This window comes from Octopus bimaculoides, chromosome 2 (assembly GCF_046866305.1).
Source record: "Octopus bimaculoides isolate indiv1 chromosome 2, ASM4686630v1, whole genome shotgun sequence".
NCBI classification, from domain to species: Eukaryota; Metazoa; Mollusca; class Cephalopoda; order Octopoda; family Octopodidae; genus Octopus; species Octopus bimaculoides.
The window spans coordinates 76,820,021-76,841,845 of NC_142929.1; the positions used below are offsets into that span (position 1 = coordinate 76,820,021).

Genomic DNA, 21,825 nt, shown 5'->3' on the forward strand with positions numbered 1-21,825 from the left:
GCAACAGTAACATCCATCCTTAGGGGTCAGCCACATTTAAATGGCAAATATACTTCACTTTATCGTGCAGTTACTGTTAACACCTCGTTCAGAGATTTAACATTGCTTGTTTTCACTTTTTCGATATCAGTGAATAACTTCACTGGAAAAAGACTTATATATTGCCAAGGGATTGTCATTCTCATCAAAGGTCGGCGATTATCGTACGCTGAAGAAGGGAAATAACCCTGAAACTCGGGTCCGTACGTATCGCAGATCAAAATGGGAAGGATAACTTCCCTTGGCAAAAATAGACAGGACACAGTTATGTGTCGATAAGCCAGCTGGAGGAGATGTTCTCCTGGGGCTAAAAGCAACAGTAACATCCACCCTTAGGGGTCAGCCACATTTAAATGGCAAATATACTTCACTTTATCGTGCAGTTGCTGTTGTTAACACCTCGTTCAGAGATTTAACATATATATATATATATATATATATATATATATATAAAAACTGTAATTTTTGTATAATTATGTATTGTTAATTTAACAATACATAAAGACGGGCTAGAGTTGAAGTGGTCAGCATGAGCTAGAATTCATCTTATAGTAAAAATGGATACATAAGGGTGGAAAATATATTGTATTATATCACTCTAAACTTTTTATGTTCTCTATATTTTTTTCCTTCCTCTCTATATGTAAAACAATAATCCTGATGAAGGGAGTGTCTAATCTCTAATATGAGTACAACACCATATTAATAGACACATCTCAGAAACGGTCCGTAGATGTATACTTTTAACTTAACTTTTATATTATAGGTTTTTTTTTTTTTTTAAAATCCTGTCCTAATGTACACGTTTTTAATATAATACATGTAAATTTATAACTTCATCATACCGTATATATTTATCCATTATATGTTATATCATAATGTACGTTTACATATCGTAATGTTTTAACTTTAATTGTCATATTTTTATACAACTTAGAAATCATGCATATTTATAAATATTTTTTTAATAAATATTTTGAACATTGATGATATTTCTAAAGTTTTTATTGTTGTATTTGCTTGTCTTTTTACCGTACCTTTTAGACACTTTAGAGACTGAATACTATAAATTCATTTATTGATTCTTGAAGGAATTGAACACACATATTGTATCTTGCGTTGGACATATGGTATTATTCCTGTGATTTTCCACCCTTATGTAGCCATTTTTACTATAAGATATATATATATATATACACACACACACATTTGTGTGTATATGTGTGTACATATATTCACAATGTGTGTGTGTATATATATCCATCTGTGTGTATGTATGTATGTATGTATATATATATATATATATATGTGTGTCTGTGTTTGTCTCCCCAGCATCGCCTGAGTACCGATGTTGGTGTATTTACATCACCATAACTTAACAATTCGGCAAAAGAGGCCAATAGAATAAGTACTGGGGTTACAATGAATAAGTCCTGGAGGTAGAATTGTTCAACTAATCGACTAGTTTTATGTATAGGGTGGCATTTATTTTGCAGTGTTTCATAAACACGTCTGGTCATTGAGCTGCTTATTGTTTGAAGGAGTAGTGGGCAGGGGAGAATAATACCTTGCTTGAAAGGTATTATTACTAGGCGTAGGAGTGGCTGTGTGGTAAGTAGCTTGCTTATGAACCACATGGTTCCAGGTTCAGTCCCACTGCGTGGCACCTTAGGCAAGTGACTTCTACTATAGCCTTGTGAGTGGATTTGGTAGACGGAAACTGAAAGAAGCCCATTGTATATATGTATATGTATGTGTGTATATATGTTTGTGTGTCTGTGTTTGTCCCCTCAGCATCGCTTGACAACCGATGGTGGTGTGTTTACGTCTCCGTAACTTAGCAGTTCGGCAAAAGAGACCGATAGAAGAAGAACTAGGCTTACAAAGAATAAGTCCTGGGGTCGATTTGCTCGACTAAAGGCTGTTCTCCAGTATGGCTGCAGTCAAATGACTGAAACAAGTAAAAGAGTAACGGCAGTGCTCCGACATGGCCACAGTCAAATGACTGAAACAAGTAAAAGAATAAAAGAATATGTTTATATATACACACACCCATACACAGTGGCTCACGGGCGTATTTGTGTGGGTGCACATATATGTAGGTATATGTGCATGTGTGTACATTTGCAAATGGATGTGTATAGATATGCAATTTTGCATATATATATATATATATATATATATATATATATATATATATATATATATATATATACATATCCACACATGCAGCTATGCATGCTTACGCAGAACTAGGGTTGAGCAGTGAGTAAGAGTCAGGTTCCTGAATTTTCCCCTCTCCCCCACATCCACTCTTAATAGTCTCTGTTACATCTAATCTAACTTGTGTACTTCTATCACCAAGACAGGGAATTGTGTAGATGTTGCTTATCAAAACAAGCTACCTTTCCCTCCTCGTTGCCGCCCAATACCCATGTCTGTGTGCATGCATACACATATATACATACATAATTCAATGTATGTGCATGCATGCCAATATGTATGTAAATGTTTCAAAATTCCACCGACGTTGACTTTGCCTTTCATGCTTTCAAGGTCGATAAAACAAGTACCAGTTGAGTACTGGGGTGGGTGTATGCTGGCCTTGTGCCAAAATTTGGAACCAATATTTACATGTGTTGTGCAGATACACACACACACACACACACACACACACACACACACACACACATCTATATACATGTGTACATATGTAGTCAGATACAGGCATATTGTCTGCTTACTTTCATACACTGTCTTTTGTATGTAGCATGCACTCTATGTATACACACACACCCTCACACAGTCATTCACACTCTCACTCATACTCACTCTCACTCAAACTCACCCTCTCACACATGCACGCACTCCTCACTGACTCACTCACGCACCCTCACTCACATGTATGCACTCACATGCACACACTCGCACACACTCACATGCACTCACTCAACACTCACATGCATGCACTCACTCACACACAGATGTGCTGGTATGTAGACGTGCATATACATGCACATAGATTCCTATTGCTACTACCACTACCAAACAACCACTACTACCACCACCACCACCACCACCACCACCATCCTGATTACATTCACCATCACCACCATCCCCCAGTATAATCTTCCACTCATATCTCTGCCACCAGCATCACGTAACACCTATGAGTTCTTATCCTTCACAATCTGCCCCTTTCTGGATTCTCTTCACTCTGAGTTCTGTGTGTGGGGGACTTTGTGTTCTGGTGGGAGAGGAACTGGTGCCGTCAAACAGCTGCTATGACAAATGAATTAGGCAACATCTTAGTTGTGAAGGAAGTATGAGAAGGATGATGGAAGCCTTGTATTATCTCTGTTGTGAGCAGACGGGTGGGTGGCAGCAGCTGAAGGGAAGTAATAAGGAAAATAAAATACATGTATATATGTGTGTGTGTGTCTGGATATGTATCTATATTTATGTGTAGTTGGTATATATGTGTATGTATAAATGTTTGTGTGTGTGTATGTATATATATATATATATATATATATATATAATGTCTATACTTAAAAGCAGCAGAAATATCACAAAAACTGTTACTCAGTTTCATGTTCCTGTTTGTTGGGCAGTTTTGTTAGAAAACTGTCCAATGAATGGGAACATGAAACTCTGAGTAACAGCTTTTGTGATATTTCTGGTGCTTTTAAATAAAGCATATTACTCTACTTCTGGTATTTGAGTACTCTTTTTTTCCACCTTGTTTCACATTTATGTGCTTGCTTCAGTATATATATATATATATATATATATATATATATATCATCGTTTAACGTCCGCCTTCCATGCTAGCATGGGTTGGACGATTTGACTGAGGACTGGTGAAACCGGATGGCAACACCAGGCTCCAATCTAATTTGGCAGAGTTTCTACAGCTGGATGCCCTTCCTAACGCCAACTACTCAGAGAGTGTAGTAGGTGCTTTTACGTGTCACCCGCACGAAAACGGCCACGCTCGAAATGGTGTCTTTTATGTGCCACCCGCACAAGAGCCAGTCCAGGGGCACTGGCAACGATCTCGCTCGGAAACCCTACAAAGGCCAGTCAGGCGGTATATATATATATATATATATATGTATATATGTATATATATATATGTCTGTACGTATTGTCGTCGTCGTTTAACGTCCGCTTTCCATGCTAGCATGGGTTGGACGATTTGACTGAGGGCTGGTGAAACCAGATGGCTACACCAGGCTCCAATCTGTTTTGACAGTGTTTCTACAGCTGGATGCCCTTCCTAAAGCCAACCACTCAGAGAGTGTAGTGGGTGCTTTTACGTGTCACCCGCACGAAGGCCAGTAAAGACCACGCTCATCTCGCTCGAGAAACCATGTGTCACCCGCACAAGAGCCAGCCCAGGGGCACCAGCAACGATTCCGCTCGAAAAATCCCAGAACCCCACACACGAGTCAGTTCAGCGGCACCGGTAACGATCTCGCTCGAAGAAATTTCATGTGTCACCAGCACAAGAGCCAGTCCAGGGGCACTGGCAACGATCTCGCTCGAAAGACCTCATGTGTCACCCGCACAAGAGACAGCCCAAGGGCACCGGCAACGATCCCGCTCGGAAGATTTCATGTGTCGCCCGCACATGAGCCAATATATATATATATATATATATATATATATATATATATATATATATGAATGTGGATGTCTCTATGCTTGTGTATGTATGTGCGAATATATATCTATATAGTAGAGGCTGTGTGGTAAGTAACTTGCTTATCAATCTCATGGTTCTGGGTTCAGTTTCATTGTGTGGTACCTTGGGTAAGTGTCTTCTACTATAGCTTTGGGCCGACCAAAGCCTTGTGAGTGGATTTGGTACACGGAAACTGAACGAATATATATATGTGTGCGTGTGTGTGTGTGTCTGTTTGTCCCCCCACTATCGCTTGACAGCTGATATTGGTGTGTTTATGTCCCTGTAACTTAGTGTTTCGACAAAAGATAGAATAAGTACTAGGCTTACAAAGAATAAGTGCTGGGGTTGATTTCTTTGAGTAATGGTGGTGCTCCAACATAGCCACAATCAAATGACTGAAACAAAAGAAAAGTATATATATATACACACACACACACAGAGTGTGTAGTGGTGTAGGGGTTCCACAGCACACAAGGATTCAGGGACTTGTTGGTCAACGAACATGAACACCATACTTTGGTCACCACCTGGTGCCATACTCTCTTTACTACCAGCTGGCATCCTACATATAAACTTCCACCACTGAAACATGGACCATACTTTGAAACCCACCACTGTAAACATAACATGTACTTATATGTAAACAAAATAAGAACCACTGCCTAAATTCGCCCTTCCTAAAAAATTCCTCCTAAGAAAAACTGTATCCACCACTGGACAAAATAACATGAATCTCGGAAAGCAATACTTGAAGTCTATGATTTATTTCTCTTCCATATACTTTATCCATTTTACTAAATTTTACTCCTTTTACACTCAAACTTTTGCTCCTATTCTTCTTATGCTCTCTTCAATAAGAAAAATATACTGTACCTATTGGTAACTGACTTTTGTATGTATCGACTATCCTAACCATTTAGATCCCCGGGGGAAGCCTAGGGGCACACTCAGCATCCAAACTCTATCTACCCATCCCTACAGAACACTGGAGAGATGGAAGATATCATGGCCTCTTGGCAGAAACAGCCATAAAGAACTGATCTTTTAATCTTTTACTTTTTTATGTATTACTAGTAGTCTTTGCATGTGTATGTATTCTTATAATACTTCCTTATGTTTTAGAATAAATAGACATAATAGAATGTCTACTGGCTGATGTATGTCATTTTTGTATCCCCTCCATTTTCTTTTTTGCCACACACTATATATATATATAATTTCCAGTACCGCTGCCGTAGTCTCCTTTAGAGAGACTTAGAAATATTAATAACTCTATTTCTGAAAACCAGTGGATAGATTCCACTGAAATTAGATAAATAACCTTCGAACAGATAGTCAGCAGCGCCGCCTGGCTGGAGCTTGGCTGCTCTGCATTGACAAGGGGCAACACCCTGAAACTAGTCTGCAGATGCCAAACCAGCAAGGGGAAACTGCTGACCTCCCCTGTTCGAAGGTTATAAAGGACACAGGTTTCGTGTGTCACATAGCTAGCTAGAGGCGATGGCTTCTTGGAGCTAATTCACGGCAGCTTTCGTCCTAATTTTGGGACTGCCATATTGGCTTGGCGATAACTATTAATTTCCAGTACCGCTGCCATAGTCTCCTTTAGAGAGACTTAGAAATATTAATAACTCTCTCTCTCTCTCTATATATATATATGTATGTATACACACACGTCTGTATAGTATATAAAATGAAATATTTAGTTACACTGTCTTATGTATGTTTCATTAACACTGATTATTGGTTACATAATATAATTGCATAATCAAAACTCATTGTCAAATCATCAGATGTGTAACTTTTTACATAACATTATGGGATTGAAAAGTTGACAGAATTCACTATTGTGGAAATGGCTAGTAACTGATGTGTATATGTGTACATGTATGTATGTGTTTGTGTGTATTTGAAGAAAGATGATTTGTAGTCCATAACATATTGAGATGGAGGTTTCTCTCCCTGTTATAGCTGTATCATTTCACTCAGATAACTTAACAATTGTTGGGGGAATTAATGAATTTTACAACACCTTAGTTTCCTTCTCTCTGTTGTTGTCAAGCATTATATTTATTTAAAAATATATAAAATCTGGTTTAAAATATAAATTTATATTTTACTGAAATCTTTAATTGGATTCATTGTTACTTATTAAAGTTTTGATGTTTAGCAGCTGATTTGCTAAAAGCCTGCAAACTTATTCAAACTCTCTCTACATATTTAAGATGGCATATTGACTGAGTTGTTAGAGCATGGGATGCTTTGTGGTATTTCTTCTGACTCACTTTGCTCTAGGTTCAAATTCCAGAGGTTGGATTTGATTTTAATCTTTTCAGGGTTGATAAAAAAAAATACCAATCCAGGTTTGGTGGAACTGTCAGGGGGTGAGGAGAGATGTCCTTTAGTATCAGTGCCATCCCATTGCTTTCTGCTAGCAACACCAGCATTACCATTGTAACACTGGTATCAGGTTATATTGACTCTAAAGCAGTTTGTTTCCTTGGACAACAGCTTTGGCATGCATTGTTGGGCAACTTGCCAGTTTTCCTCCAAATCTTTGCCCAGGTTTATGAATTCAGTGAAGAAACATGGTCAACTCTTATAGCCAGAGACTCCTTTCCTTTTCAACATATTGAATCTTTTTGTTACCATATTCCTCTTGAAATACACTGACTTTGCTTTGGCTGTTTTTGAAAATAATAAATTAATAAAATAATTTTGTCATTGTTAAGCTAGTGTTTGGAACATAAATTAACATGAAATTTTGGTGGAAGGTTTTGATGTAGAACATTTTAAATTAGGAAGTTTGTATGATAGAATGAATGATGGTTGGTCTCAGATGGATTGGTGTCAAAAAAAGATTAAAGATGTCCTTTCTCTTTGCCAGGTACTATGGTGGTAATGAAATCATTGACCAAGTAGAGAGTTTGTGTCAGAAGCGAGCTTTAGAAGTTTTCAAACTGAACCCTGAGGAATGGGGTGTCAACGTCCAGCCCTTGTCAGGTTGTCCTGCCAACTTTGCTGTGTACACTGGTGTTGTTGGGCCCCATGGTCGAATCATGGGACTTCATTTGCCTGATGGAGGACATCTAAGCCATGGTTTCATGACCAACAAGAGAAAAGTCTCTGCTACATCGGTGTTCTTTGAGTCCTTCCCTTACAAAGTGAACCCTGTGTCTGGACTCATTGATTATGATGCACTTGAAACTAATGCACATCTCTTCAATCCAATGCTTATTGTTGCTGGTATGTACAGGTGTCTTTTTTTATTTTTTATTTTTAAAAATTTTATTTAACCTCTGTTTTCCATGCATGGGTTGGACAGTTTGACCTGAGTTGGCAGTCAGGAGAATTGCACCAGTCTGACTTATCTTGGTTTCTATGGCTGGATGCCCTTCCTAACACCAACCACTTTACACTGTGTGTTGGGTGCTTTTTACTGTTTGCTTAGCATCTGTTTTTTTTTTGCTCTGGTCTTAGAGAAATATTACCTTGCTTGGAAACAAGTGAGGTTTGACATCAAGAAGGGTATCCAATCACAGAAAATCTGCCTCATTAAACTCTGTCTGATCCATGCAAGCAGGGAAAAGTGGATGTTAAAAAATTGATGGAAAACAATAGACTATCATATCCAGTCATAAAGCTGTGGTCAGCCTGAGACTCTAAGTAGAAAATACTTGTCCAGAGTGCCAAGCAATGGGACTGAACTTGAAATCCTTGTAATTGGGAAGTAAACTTTTTAACCACACAAATCCATGCTTTCATTCTTTTACTGTCATTCAACTACAGCTATTCTGGAGCATTGCCTTGGGTGGGGTGTTAATCAATCATTTCAATACTTATGCTTATAGATTTTTAAGTTTGATACTTATTTTCTCAGTCTCTCTTTGCCAAACTGCCAAGTGACAGACATATACCCAGTTATCAAGTGGCAAGAAATACAGATACATGCACATGTGCACTTGGACATGCACATAATTGTTGGTGCACACACATGAAAATATACATGCATGTACATGAAAATATGCATGCACACACACATACACACCCATGAAAATATACATGCATGCACATGCACCTGTATACATGCACATATGTACACACACATGCTGTGCTTCTGAACAGTTTCCCCAATAACCAAATTCATTCACCAGGCATTTGTTGAATATATATATTTATTATATTCTCAACCCAACCACTATTGGTACTGTATTAATTATATTAAGTACATATTTCTGTATTAGCTAACCAAATTAATGACATAGCTTTAATGAAGCAAATGAGCTAATTTATCATGGAGACTGTTTTCTACAGAACGTACCTCATCTTTTAGCAATGCGTCATATTGGAATATTGATAATTACAATGTATTGCAGAAGATATATCAACATCATCATTATCACACGAAGCAAAATTCAGCAATGCTGGAGATTTGATGTTCATCATCATCAGTTTCTCATCCACTTTTCCATGCTTGCATGGGTCAGATGGAATTTGTTGAGGTAAATTTTTTATAGCTGGATTCTCTTCTTGACACCAACTCGCATCTGTTATGAAACAAGGTAATATTTCCCATGGCCAGACATACTTTTCATGGAAGATTGGAAACAAACAATATTGCTTGTTTATAATTACAACATGTGTCATGGCCGATGCCAGTGTCATGTAATTGGTACCCATGCTAGTGGCAAGTAAAAAGCACTATTTGAACTTTATGTCTCACAAAGGCAGTAACAAGTGACCAAGACCTTTGGCAATATGCTGTGCTTGGGAAGACCTGTCAAACCAAATGAGATTGTAGTTGTGGCTGGTGCTGATATTTCATAACTGGCACCCGAGCTAGTGGCACGTAAAAAGCATCCACTACACACTTGGAGTGGTAGGCATTAGGAAGGGCATCCCAACCGTAGAAAGTATGCCAAATCAGATTGGAACCTGGTGCAGCCCTCCAGTATTCAGGCAAACCGTCCAACCCATGCCAGCATGGAATATAGATGTTAAATGATGATGATGTGAAAAGAATGATTCACACACACACAATTATCATTGTTATAATGTCCACATTACTATGTTTACATGGGTCGAATAAAATTTCTCAAAGCACATTTTTTACAGCCAGATGCTCTTCCTGTCACCAACCCTCACCTGTGAGGTTATATTTCCCCATGACCAGACATGTTTACACGGAAGATTGGAAACAAAAGACAGCTTTCATGACATTGACATTCATTTACAACCATCGTGCATAGTGAAGGCAAGGAGTCTTCCCCCCCCCCCCCCAAAAAAAAAACTGAAAGAAGCCACACACAGAGAAACTGAAAGAAGCCACACCACTGATTGACAACCAGTGTTGGTTTGTTTATATCCCTGTAACTCAGAAATTTGGCAAAAGACCGATAGAATAAGTATCAGCCTTAAATACTGGAGGATGGGGGGAAATTTATTTGACTAAATCTTTCCCAGGCTAAAGTGCTGGCAATGCAGTGGGAAAGTGAAGTTCCAAACTAGTTATGCTTATGATATATGAGAATATTTCTTATATAGATGTGTTTATTCTTATATATATATATATATATAGAGTTAGTTTTATATACATACAACACACACACAGTGCCAAAATAAACCATGGCTAATAGAAATAAGCAGAGCAAATATCCCATAGTTAATAACTATTTCTCAACAAGCTTATATTACAAAATGTATGAGAAATAGCTTGAGCTTGTACAAATATTAAATCCATCCATAGAGTAAAATATGAAAGTCATATTAGGTTCCTTTTGTGTTTAATATTTCTAATATTATTTTGAGCCTATATGTGAGAGTTGTGTCACGTTGTCTACACAAAAATGTGTACACATATGATTTCTAACAAACACACAAGCACGTTTATATCTAACTACACATACAAATAAGAATGCATGCCATCATCATTGTATTAATCTTTTACTTGTTTCAGTCATTAGACTGCTGTTACGCTGGGGCACAGCCTTGTTTTTTTAAGCCTGGTACTTATTCTATCAGTCTTGTTTGCCAAACTGCTAATTTACAGGGATGTTAAAAAATCAACACTGTTAAGTAGTGATGGGGGACGAACACAGATTGAAAGACACATGTGCACACATACACACACACACACAATGAGATATATATACAATGGGCTTCTTTTAATTTCTGTCTACCAAATTCATTCACAAGGCTTTGGTTGGCCTGAGGCTATAGTAGAAAACACTTGCCAAATGTGCCACACAGTGGGACTGAATCCGGAACCACGTAGGTGGGAAGCAAATTTCCTATAACACAGCCATGCCTGCACTTAATGTGCACTTTTCTATGATTGCACAAGTCAGGTGAAACTTGTGGCAGCAGTTTTTTCCTAGGGTTTAATGTTCTTCCCATTTCCATGAGAGGTAATATTCCTCTTAGTTCTTAGGACAGAAAGAACTCATTGGTCAGAAGACTGTAAACAGATGCCATTTCATATGAAGAGTGACTTTGCTTTTAATCAACATGCAAAGAAGAAGAAAACATAAATACATGTGCACCCAAATATTTTCAAATATTTACATCACAGAAGATTTCTTACGGAAAATGAACCTTTCTTCTTGGGTATTCACCAGCTTTCACGCACGCACGCACGCACGCACGCACGCACGCACGCACGCACGCACGCACGCACGCACGCACGCACGCACGCACGCACGCACGCACGCACGCACGCACGCACGCACGCACGCACGCACGCACGCACGCACGCACGCACGCACGCACGCACGCACGCACGCACGCACGCACGCACGCACGCACGCACGCACGCACGCACGCACGCACGCACGCACGCACGCACGCACGCACGCACGCACGCACGCACGCACGCACGCACGCACGCACGCACGCACGCACGCACGCACGCACGCACGCACGCACGCACGCACGCACGCACGCACGCACGCACGCACGCACGCACGCACGCACGCACGCACGCACGCACGCACGCACGCACGCACGCACGCACGCACGCACGCACGCACGCTGATTTTGCTTTGGTATAGCAGTACTAACAACACAGTGTTAGAACTCAATATACATATGCTTCAGAATAAAGTATCAGTTGAGTACAGAGTGTAAAATAAAATTTATGGAATCACAAGAGAACAGGAATTATGTAATCGACTACATTAGCTTACAGCTGTTCCTGCTATAAGGTGCAGTGCACTCAGATCTGAGTGCTTGTGCATCACCTTATAGCTTCATTAAAGCCTCGAAAATGAAGTGTGTGTTTATTGCAGAAACTGTTTCACTACACATGCAGAGATCTATTAAGTGCTGGCTTAGCTGTGTGGTTAGCAAGCTTGCTTTGCAACCACATGTTGGTTTTGTTTTTAATCTCACTGCACACCACATTTAGGGAAGTGTTTTTGGTAAATAGAAACTGTTTGGAAGCCTATCATGTGTGTATCTGGGTTCATGTTTTAGTCTATGTAAGATTACTAACCACATGACTTTGGATTCAGTTCCACTACATGGCACTTGGGCAAGTGTCTTCTATATCCCTGGGGCAAACAAATCTTTGAGTGTATTTGGTAAATGGAAACTGAAAAGAAACCTGTTGTGTGTGTGTGTGTGTGTGTGTGTGTGTGTGTGTGTACACACAGACACACACGTACATACATACACTTATATAGATATATACATTTATAAGTGAACAATGTGTTTCCTTGTCTTAACCATTTAGCATTCAGATTACTCAGTCAAGTGTAATGCTTATTTATTCACTATCATATAAGTGGTGTAGTTTCTTTTCTATTCCCCATGCAAACATGTTTGACTATGGGGAAATATTACCTTCACTTGGAAGCCTCTAAGTGTTAGTATCAAGAAGGGTAATCCTACTTTGATGCATGTTGCCTGATGCATGGAAAAGTGGACATTAAAATGATGTCGCTGATAATGAGAAATAATGATAAGATTTGATATACAGAAAATAATAATGCACGCAGGTGTGTGTGTGTGTGTCTATGTACGCACACACACCTGTGTGCATTATTATTTTCTGTATATCAAATCTTTTCATTATTTCTCAAATCATCCAAAACTGACAAGAGATTTGGGAATCTGTGATTGTTGTTTAAGAGACAAAGAAACCATTTTAAAAGATTATAACCAGTGCTAGCACATCTTCATAGAACATTTCTTAGAGGAATGGTGGTGAGAGTGCTTGAGATATCATTCTCAATACTTTTTCTGTGGAAGTTGTTTGTATATATATGTATATATATATATGTATATATATATATATACACAAATACATACATAGCACTATATCTATTATATAAAATAGACCTCTGTGTGTGTGTATTTGCTTTTCACATGAAAACGGCTGCGCGAATTGGTTCCATTCTTGGGATGCATAAATAATTTGACCTCAGATACATTCTTCATTTTATTTTTTTATTAAAAATAAATATTGCTTTATATATATGATTCACTTCTTTAAAAAGGTTTTTCAACATCAACTTCCAGTATTGACGTAGCAACTATCTAAACAATATTAATTCGCTGCAGATGAAATTTTCCGTTTTCATTTGCGAAGTCTCACTCTCTGTTTTCATGTTTTAATTTCAAGTTTTCATTCGCTAAAGAAATATTTACTAAGCAAGTGAGATTTTTTTATAAATGGAAGCTTTAGAGAGTGGGTGAGTGAAGGGGTGTGTTGTCATGTATACGTACATACATAAATACATATGCACACACCATTTTTGTAGGTATGTGTGTGAGAGAGATAGTGACGTCTGAGTGTCACCCCCCCCCCCCTCTCTCACGTACGCATACATACATACAAAAAAGATGTACGCATATTTATGTATGTACATATATGTGACAACACACCCCTTCACTCACCCTCTCTTTATCTCTCTCTCTCTCTCTCTTTCACTTTAAAACTAGTAAATAAACATTTTTTACAGAAATTAATGAACAAAACCAGCTGTTCAACCGGGCACAATATAAAAAAATTCATCTTTGATGAATTATATTTATTGAAATCTGTTTAGCAGTTCTATCCATATACATTGATGCACCCTACACTCATGCATTCACTCACTCTCATGCATTCACTCACTCTCACGCATTCTCTCACTCACTCGATCTCACGCATTCTTTCACTTGATCTCATACATTCTCTCACTCACTTGATCTCACGCATTCTCTCACTCACTTGATCTCACGCATTCTCTCACTCACTTCATCTCACGCATTCTCTCACTCACTTCATCTCACGCATTCTCTCACTCACTTCATCTCACGCATTCTCTCACTCACTTCATCTCACGCATTCTCTCACTCACTCGATCTCACGCATTCTCTCACTCACTCGATCTCACGCATTCTCTCACTCACTTGATCTCATGCATTCTCTCACTCACTCTCATGCATTCTCTCACTCACTCTCATGCATTCACTCACTCACTCTCATGCATTCACTCAATGTCACGCATTCACTCAATGTCACGCATTCACTCAATGTCACGCATTCACTCAATGTCACGCATTCACTCAATGTCACGCATTCACTCACTGGATCTCATGCATTTACTCTCACTCGACTTCACACGTTCACTCACTTGCTCGACCTCACACATTCACTCTCTTGATCTCACATATTCACTCACTCGACCTCACACATTCACTCACTCGATCTCACGTATTCACTCACTCGATCTCATGCATTCACTCACCTGATTTCATGCGTTCACTCACTCGCTTGGTCTCACTTGCTTGGTCTCGTGCATTCACTCACTCGCTCGATCTCACATATTCATTTACTGACACCCATACTCACAAAGGCTTGCACACTTGCTCTTGTACTTGCATGCATGCATGCATATTCACTCATATACATGCATGTACACTACCATGCAAATTCATGCATATGTATGCACACTTACATGTGCAAACGGACACAGACTCGTGCACACAATATAACTATCATTTGTTTTGTTATTTCTAGGTGTAAGCTGTTACTCCCGACATCTTGATTATGCCAGGTTTCGGAAGATCAGCAATGCTGTTGATTGTCTCCTGATGGCAGATATGGCACACATCAGTGGCTTGGTGGCTGCTGGTGTGGTTCCTAGTCCTTTTGAACATTGTGATATTGTTACTACTACAACACACAAATCCCTCAGAGGTCCTCGATCAGGGATGATTTTTTACAGAAAAGGTGAGTTTCTGTTTTCTTTCTGGTTTCCACTCCTGATTTTGCAGTTTATTATAAGGAAGACAGGCAAAATGCAGAGCTTATACAAGATCTTTTGGAGTTACTCTTCTACTTGAGTTATCTGCCAATTACTATCTCAAGGGAAAATGTGAGTTCTGGGTGGTTGCAGTTTGTGAAAGATTGATTGGAAAATGTGTTGCTTGTGGGGCATAGAGGAAGGACAAATGTCAAATTGGTTGGGCAAATAGTAATAATGGTTTCAAATTTTGGCACAAGGCCAGCAGTTTCTGGGGAGCGGGTAAGTCGATTACATTGACCCCAGTGCTCAATGGGTACTTATTTTATTGACCTCGAAAGGACGAAAAGCAAGGATGACCCTAGCAGAATTTGAACTCAGAATGTATGGTTGGGTGAAATACTGCTAAGCATTTTGTCCAATGTGCTAACAATTCTGCCAGGTCACCACCTTAATAATAATAATCTTTTCTATTACAAGTACAAGGCCTGAAATTTTCGGGGACGGGCTGCTTAATTATATTGATCCCAGTACTTGACTGGTACTTATTTCATTGACCCTGAAACGATGAAAGGCAAAGTCAATCTTGGCAGAATTTGAACTCAGAAAGAATAATCAGAAGAAATGCCACTAAGCATTTTGTCTAGTATGCTAACTATTCTGCTAGCTAGTTTCAGAAAAGTATAAAAGAGGAGATAGAAAGCCAGAAAGCAGACATAAGTAAATAAGATAGCAATGAAAGCTAGAAGTACATGCAGAGTACACAGAATTGAACAAAAAGACAGAAAAGTGAACAGTAAAAGAGCCCTAAAAAGGAAAGTATACATTGGCATGTCAGAAGTAGTTTTGGCAAAGTTTGGGGAGCATAGAATTTTTGAAGGATGTTGTCTCCTAAAAGCTAACAATTGACACAAATGGATGCTGTACTGTTTTTTTTCATGCTTTGATTTTGTCTATGAGTGCCAGAGATATTGAATTTAAAAAGGTAACCAGTTGTTGGAAAGATGGTGAATAATCTTGTGGGCTTCTTGCTGTAATTTTAGTGTGTTGATACCCAAAGAAGCAATACATTCAAGATATGACAGAAGGTATTCATCTGACACAAGGTATTCATCTGGTTGCAGCTGCATGTCTTTACATAGTTTACAGCAGATTTACATGCTTTGGTTTATTTAGCTGTTGGGAATAGGTACTATGATTTCTGCGATTACAGTAATCACTTGCCATATTGCAGTTCACCTATCGTGCCCTCAGTATATTGCAGATTTTTCTGGCTAATATATGTAAATTTATATTGCAGACTCCTCAATATATTACAGGTTTATTTGTTTAGATTTGAATTAATTCTGTGGTAAAATAAGCATTTTCATGCTTAAAAAATCTATAAATTAATAAATAAAAAATACAGTACTGTACTGCAATGTATAATACATTAATTAAAATATATTAAAAGAAAATACGTAGTGTACTGTAGATGAGTAAACACAGAATCACACATACTGTATTGAAAACGAAACTTGGGAGGTGAGTGTGTGATGTTTTGCATTTGTGTGTAAAATTTTGAATTTAAGCCCTACGATGTCTCCCAAACGTTCTGCACCTTCTGAGGCTTCTGGCTGTGAACCCAAGTGCAGAGATGGTGAGACTCCTCGACATGCAAAATAAGAAAAGATACGGGTACTCCTAAGAGTGTGGGGTGAGTTTTTAAAAGCTTAAATGTATAAAAATAAAAAAAATGAATATATATAAATTATAAAAATGATAAAAAAAATATACAGTACTGTTTCTACTTAGTAGATTTTCACCTATCGCAGGGGTTTTGGAACGTAACACCTGCAATAGTTGAGGGATTACTGTATTGTCTAGAACCAGTACTGAATTGAAGAATATAGTGGATGGAGATATAAGTTTAGTATTTTTATTATTATTCCTTCATATCTTGGATACGTTATGGTTTTGACTGGTATTTTATTTTATTGACCCTCGAAGGATAAAAAACAATGTTGATCTTGGCAGGATTTGAACAGCCAATTTATTTTCATTATTTGTATTGCACCAGCCCTTAAAAAATGTCTTTTTATAATTTGTTTTTCTTAGATCTCCGTCTGCTTCTGACCTCTGTATCTGTTATTGCACATCTTGCGTCTCCTCCATTTCACATCATTCCAGCATGGTGACCTCATTAGCACAGGTGGCACAAAAAAAAAAAAGCATCCAGTACATGCTGTAAAGTGGTTAGTGTTAGGAAGGGCATCCAGCCATAGAAAACATGTTAAAGCAGATAGTGGGGCATGATGCAATCCTTGGGTCTGTTGGATTATGTTAAACTGTCAAAATCATGCCTGCATGGAACAAAGACATTAAATGTTGTTTTTCCTCTTCCCTTTTGTGTAATGCCCACTATCACCTTCTCTTTCTTGACCCACTTTTCTGTTCCTTTACCTTTCCTCTCAAACTGAGATTCACTCTTGAATGTGCCTCCACCCATATTTACCATTCACTGCGTTCTATCCCCATCTCTGTCAATCATTCTCCTTTCACATTCTTGTGAATCTACCCACCCAACCATCCTCAATTATCAGTCCCTATTCTCTCTTTATCAACCTTCTTGTACCATGAATGTACATCCTAAACCCACATCTTCATTCCTTTCTACTTTTCTTACTGGGGTAGCTATGTGTCTCCTCTACAGCAAGGCCCTTGCTCCTGTCCATCTGCCATACTTTAACTTCTCAACACACTGTGCAAAACCACCTCACTCAGTAGTGCACCCCCACTCAGTCCAAGAGGATCTTCGTTTTGTAGGCTGCATGGTGAACTCACTAGTGTTGACATCATGAAATAAGCATAGTAAATGGTTGGCATTAGGAACGGTATCTAGCCATAGTAACCATGCCAAAGCAAATATCTGAGTTCAGTGCAGTCCTCTGGTTCATTGGATCCTGCTGAACCATCCAGCCCATGTGAACATGGAATCACCATCAGCATTTAATGTCTGTTTTCCATGCTGGCATGGGTTAGACAGTTTGACTGGAACTGGTAAGCCAGAGATATGTACCAGGCTCCAGTCTGTTTTGGCTTAGTTTCTACAGCTAGATGGCCTTCCTAATGCCAACCACTCCATAAAGTGTACTGAGTGCCTTTCACGTGTCACTAGCACGGTTGCCTTTTACATGTTACCACAGCATGAGTGCCTCTTACATGTCACCAGAAAACAAACATTAAATGATAGTGTTGATGATTAAAATGCTTCCAACAGATTTGAACCTTGAACTTTGTTCAGAATTCTACTTACTCAACCACTTTACCAATGTTCCACTGTTAGTTGTCGAATTGGTAGCCATTCTTTTAGTTTTGTTAAAAATAAAAACTAGAATTACTTCTTTTTTTATGTGGCATTCTACATCTGCCGCCTCTTTGTAGTTCGTTTGTTTAATGAGGGAAAAGAAAAAAGTACTTAAAAAGTTGAAAGAAAACCTCAGTTGAAAAGAATAAAATATAAAGAAAATAACTTGTGTGTGTGAAAAACGTTTACATGCATGCTTGTGTGTGTCAGTGTGTGCAGAATACTTGCATGCATGCATATAGCGTTTGTATGTGTGTGTGATTATATGGTAGCATAGTGGATTTAAAAAATATGCAAGTTACTACTATTGAAGCTGGTGGGGATGGTGGTAGTGGTTGTAATTGAGTGGTGGTGGTGGTGGTAGTACTAATGATGATGATCATGGTTAAGATATTGATAATGATGTAGTTCTTCTTTACTTCAAGTTTCCTTTTGGCATGAATGAATATTTTCTTTGAACACTTCAGATTTTGATTTGCAGGAATATTTTAAGAAGTTAGTTGTCTTTAATTAGTTTCGCTGATAAACCAGCAATTGTCATATTATATAAATACATTGTATTGTTTAGCCTCAGGCCAAAAATAACCAACTAATAATGAAACAAGACTTGCTTTTACACATTTTATTCAGAGAACACCTTGCACTTTCATCACTACTGATTTAATGCAGTGTTTTTCAACAATTTTATTTAATGGCAGCACCCTGCAGTCATCTAACATCTTAATCTGTAGCATCACTTCTTTAATTTCTTCTAAAATTTCTATGGAATTTTTAGCATGCTTGAATGAAGAATATGTATAGTTTACTTTTGTAAATCTTTAAAATCTTGTGGTTTCTTTGTAACCCTTTTGTTACCATATTTCTGTTGAAATACACTGTCTTTCAGTTAATTCTGAAAGTAATGAATTTAGTAAAATAATTTTGTCATTATTAAACTGTTTGGAATATCAGTTAACAAAAAATTTTGATATTGGATTTTAATTTAGAACACTTTAACCCTTTTGATACAAACCTACCTGAAACCACCATTGTTTTTATGGTACAAATTTCATGTTAGATTATGTTCTAAACACCAGTTTCATAATAACAAAGATATTTTACTAAATTCCTTCATTACTTTTAAAATTAATTGAAACAAAGACAGTGCATTTCAACAAAAATATGGTAACAGAAGTGTTAAGACCGAAAGTTTGTATCATAAAACCCATGTGTGGTCTCAGGTGGGTTGGTATTGAAAGTGTTAAGCTTTGGCGCTTAGCTCCAGTTCCAAGTAGATTTTCTTTGATACCAGTCTTTTGGGATATTATCAGATGTTCTAGTGCCTATTTTTCGAAACTGAGTGAGTAGTAGAATGAATAAGTCAGGGTTATATAACATTAAGTGTATTGTCCATAGATACAAAAAACTACCCATTTCAGATTTGATTTGAAAGCCCTATGCCATAGCTTATTGGCTATTTTGCTTCTAATTTGGAAGAAAGTGGTTGCATTCAGTGTTTTCTTCAGAAATCTCCAGAAACTCTAGAGAGGCAAATGTATGGAATAATAAGATTGCAACCTATCTGAAATGTGGCGTATGTTTTTTTAGTCAATCAGACTGAAAAATAAAATGTCATGTTCCTTTATCATGTGACACAGCCTACTGCTGAGACCCCCTTCGGTCATGACTGACCATGGGATTGCACCTAGAAAGTTACCCTCCTAGGCACAAGTCCAGGCAAGGTTGTTTATGGAAGAACATGACACTATAGCATGATACTGATAGGAACATGTTCTTGAGCATGTCCCTGTCAGCTTGCTCGCCTCATGTCTGTTTGTCATGAGCACCCAAGGCAAAGGAGGATGACCCTGGTTTTCCTTCCTTCACTTCCTCTCTCACCCCTTCCTGTTCTCTCAAGTCCCTTGAGCGCTGATGTCACAGCCCTTTCCTTCTGGCTCAGAATCACATCTCCATCAACACTGATACCTCCAAGGTGGTTGATTGCGTCCATTACCATGTCAGTACAGTCTATCACATTGTCAAGTACCTGGAAGAAGTAGTGCTGCCCTGTGTCAAGAGGGTGGCTGCTGGAAGACCCTATGTCTGGCAACAGGACTCTGTACCATGCCACGCAAGCAGGAGAACCCAGTCATGGCTGTCAGACAATTTCTGTGACCACATCACCCCTAACAGCTGGCCACCTAACTCCCCAGACTGCAACCTCCTTGATTATTATGTGTAGGGAGCAGTTGAGCGAGAGACCAACAAAACTCCTTGTAGCACCAAAGATGAACTGAAGGCAAGGATTATGGCAGCATTCACCAACCTAAGCCGACTGTCCAGAAGAGTTGCAGGAGATTCCAAAATTATCTGGAGGCAGTGGTTGAAGCCAAAGGCAATTTTATTGAATAATATAGCTTTTAGTATTACAAGATATTTTTATGTAATTTTGGTAAATATATCTGTTAAAATGAGATGTCAGTGTTATTTTCATTTTTGTGTAATTTAGACGACAGTTTATTCACCTCACCCTGTATATATGTGCCAGTGCACGAAACTCTCAGACCTTGAGTCACTTTGTTACTTCTGCTAAATATTGGTTTCAAATTTTTGTACAAGGTCAGCAATTTTGGGGAGAGTTGATTCGGGGAAAGTTGATTCGGGGAAAGTTGATTCGGGGAAAGTTGATTCTGTCAACCCCAGTGCTCGACTGGTATTTATTTTATCAATCCCGGAAGGATGAAAGGCAAAGTCGACCTTTGCGGAAGTTGAACTCAGAACATGAAGGCAGACGAGATGCCACTAAGCATTTTGCCTGGCGTGTTAATGATAATGCCAGCTCACCGCCTTACTTCTGCTAAATATATATATGTGTATAATATATATATATATATATATATATATATATATATATATATATATATATATATATATAGCCGCCAACACTTTTTCTGCAAAATAGGGGTAGCTTATCCTGTTCAGGCTACATTATTAGCATTATCCTGTGTTTGAGATTTTAAAACCACTTCTTTAACTTTCTAAAACATATCAATGCTTCTAAAGCAAATTTTGCTTGTTTGTTTACTTTCATCGTAATTTGAATTTGCCACACACACACACACACACACACACTCACTCACTCACTCACTCATTCACACACACACACACACACACACACACACACGTTCATTCATTTTGCCAATCATCATCATCGGCGTTTAACGTCCGCTCTCCATGCTGGCATGGGTTGGACGGTTTGACTAAGGACTGGCAAGCCAGAAGGCTGCACCAGGCTCCAATCTGATCTGGCAAGGTTTCTACAGCTGGATGCCAACCACTCTGAGAGTGTAGTGGATGCTTTTACATGCCACCGGCACAAGGGCCAGCCAGGCTGTATTGGCAACTAATATATATATATATATATATATATATATATATATATATATACACACCATGTAATTTGTGCACCTGTGTAATTTACGCAGGTGATTTTGAGGATAAAATTTGTTAAAAAAAGTTTCTACTTGTAAAATTCA

General features: G+C 38.4%; 1 protein-coding gene across 4 annotated transcripts in view; it reads left to right on the plus strand.

Annotated features, from left to right (window-relative positions):
- LOC106870603 (serine hydroxymethyltransferase) overlaps positions 1 to 21,825 on the plus strand; it is an 80,799-nt gene that overhangs the window by 35,630 nt on the left and 23,344 nt on the right. For all 4 annotated transcript variants that reach the window (XM_089347042.1, XM_089347046.1, XM_089347043.1 and 1 more), the window contains exons 3-4: positions 7,620 to 7,978; positions 14,739 to 14,951. In XM_089347042.1, coding sequence (XP_089203168.1) covers positions 7,620 to 7,978; positions 14,739 to 14,951 — 572 coding nt within the window. The remainder of the gene's footprint in view (positions 1 to 7,619; positions 7,979 to 14,738; positions 14,952 to 21,825) is intronic.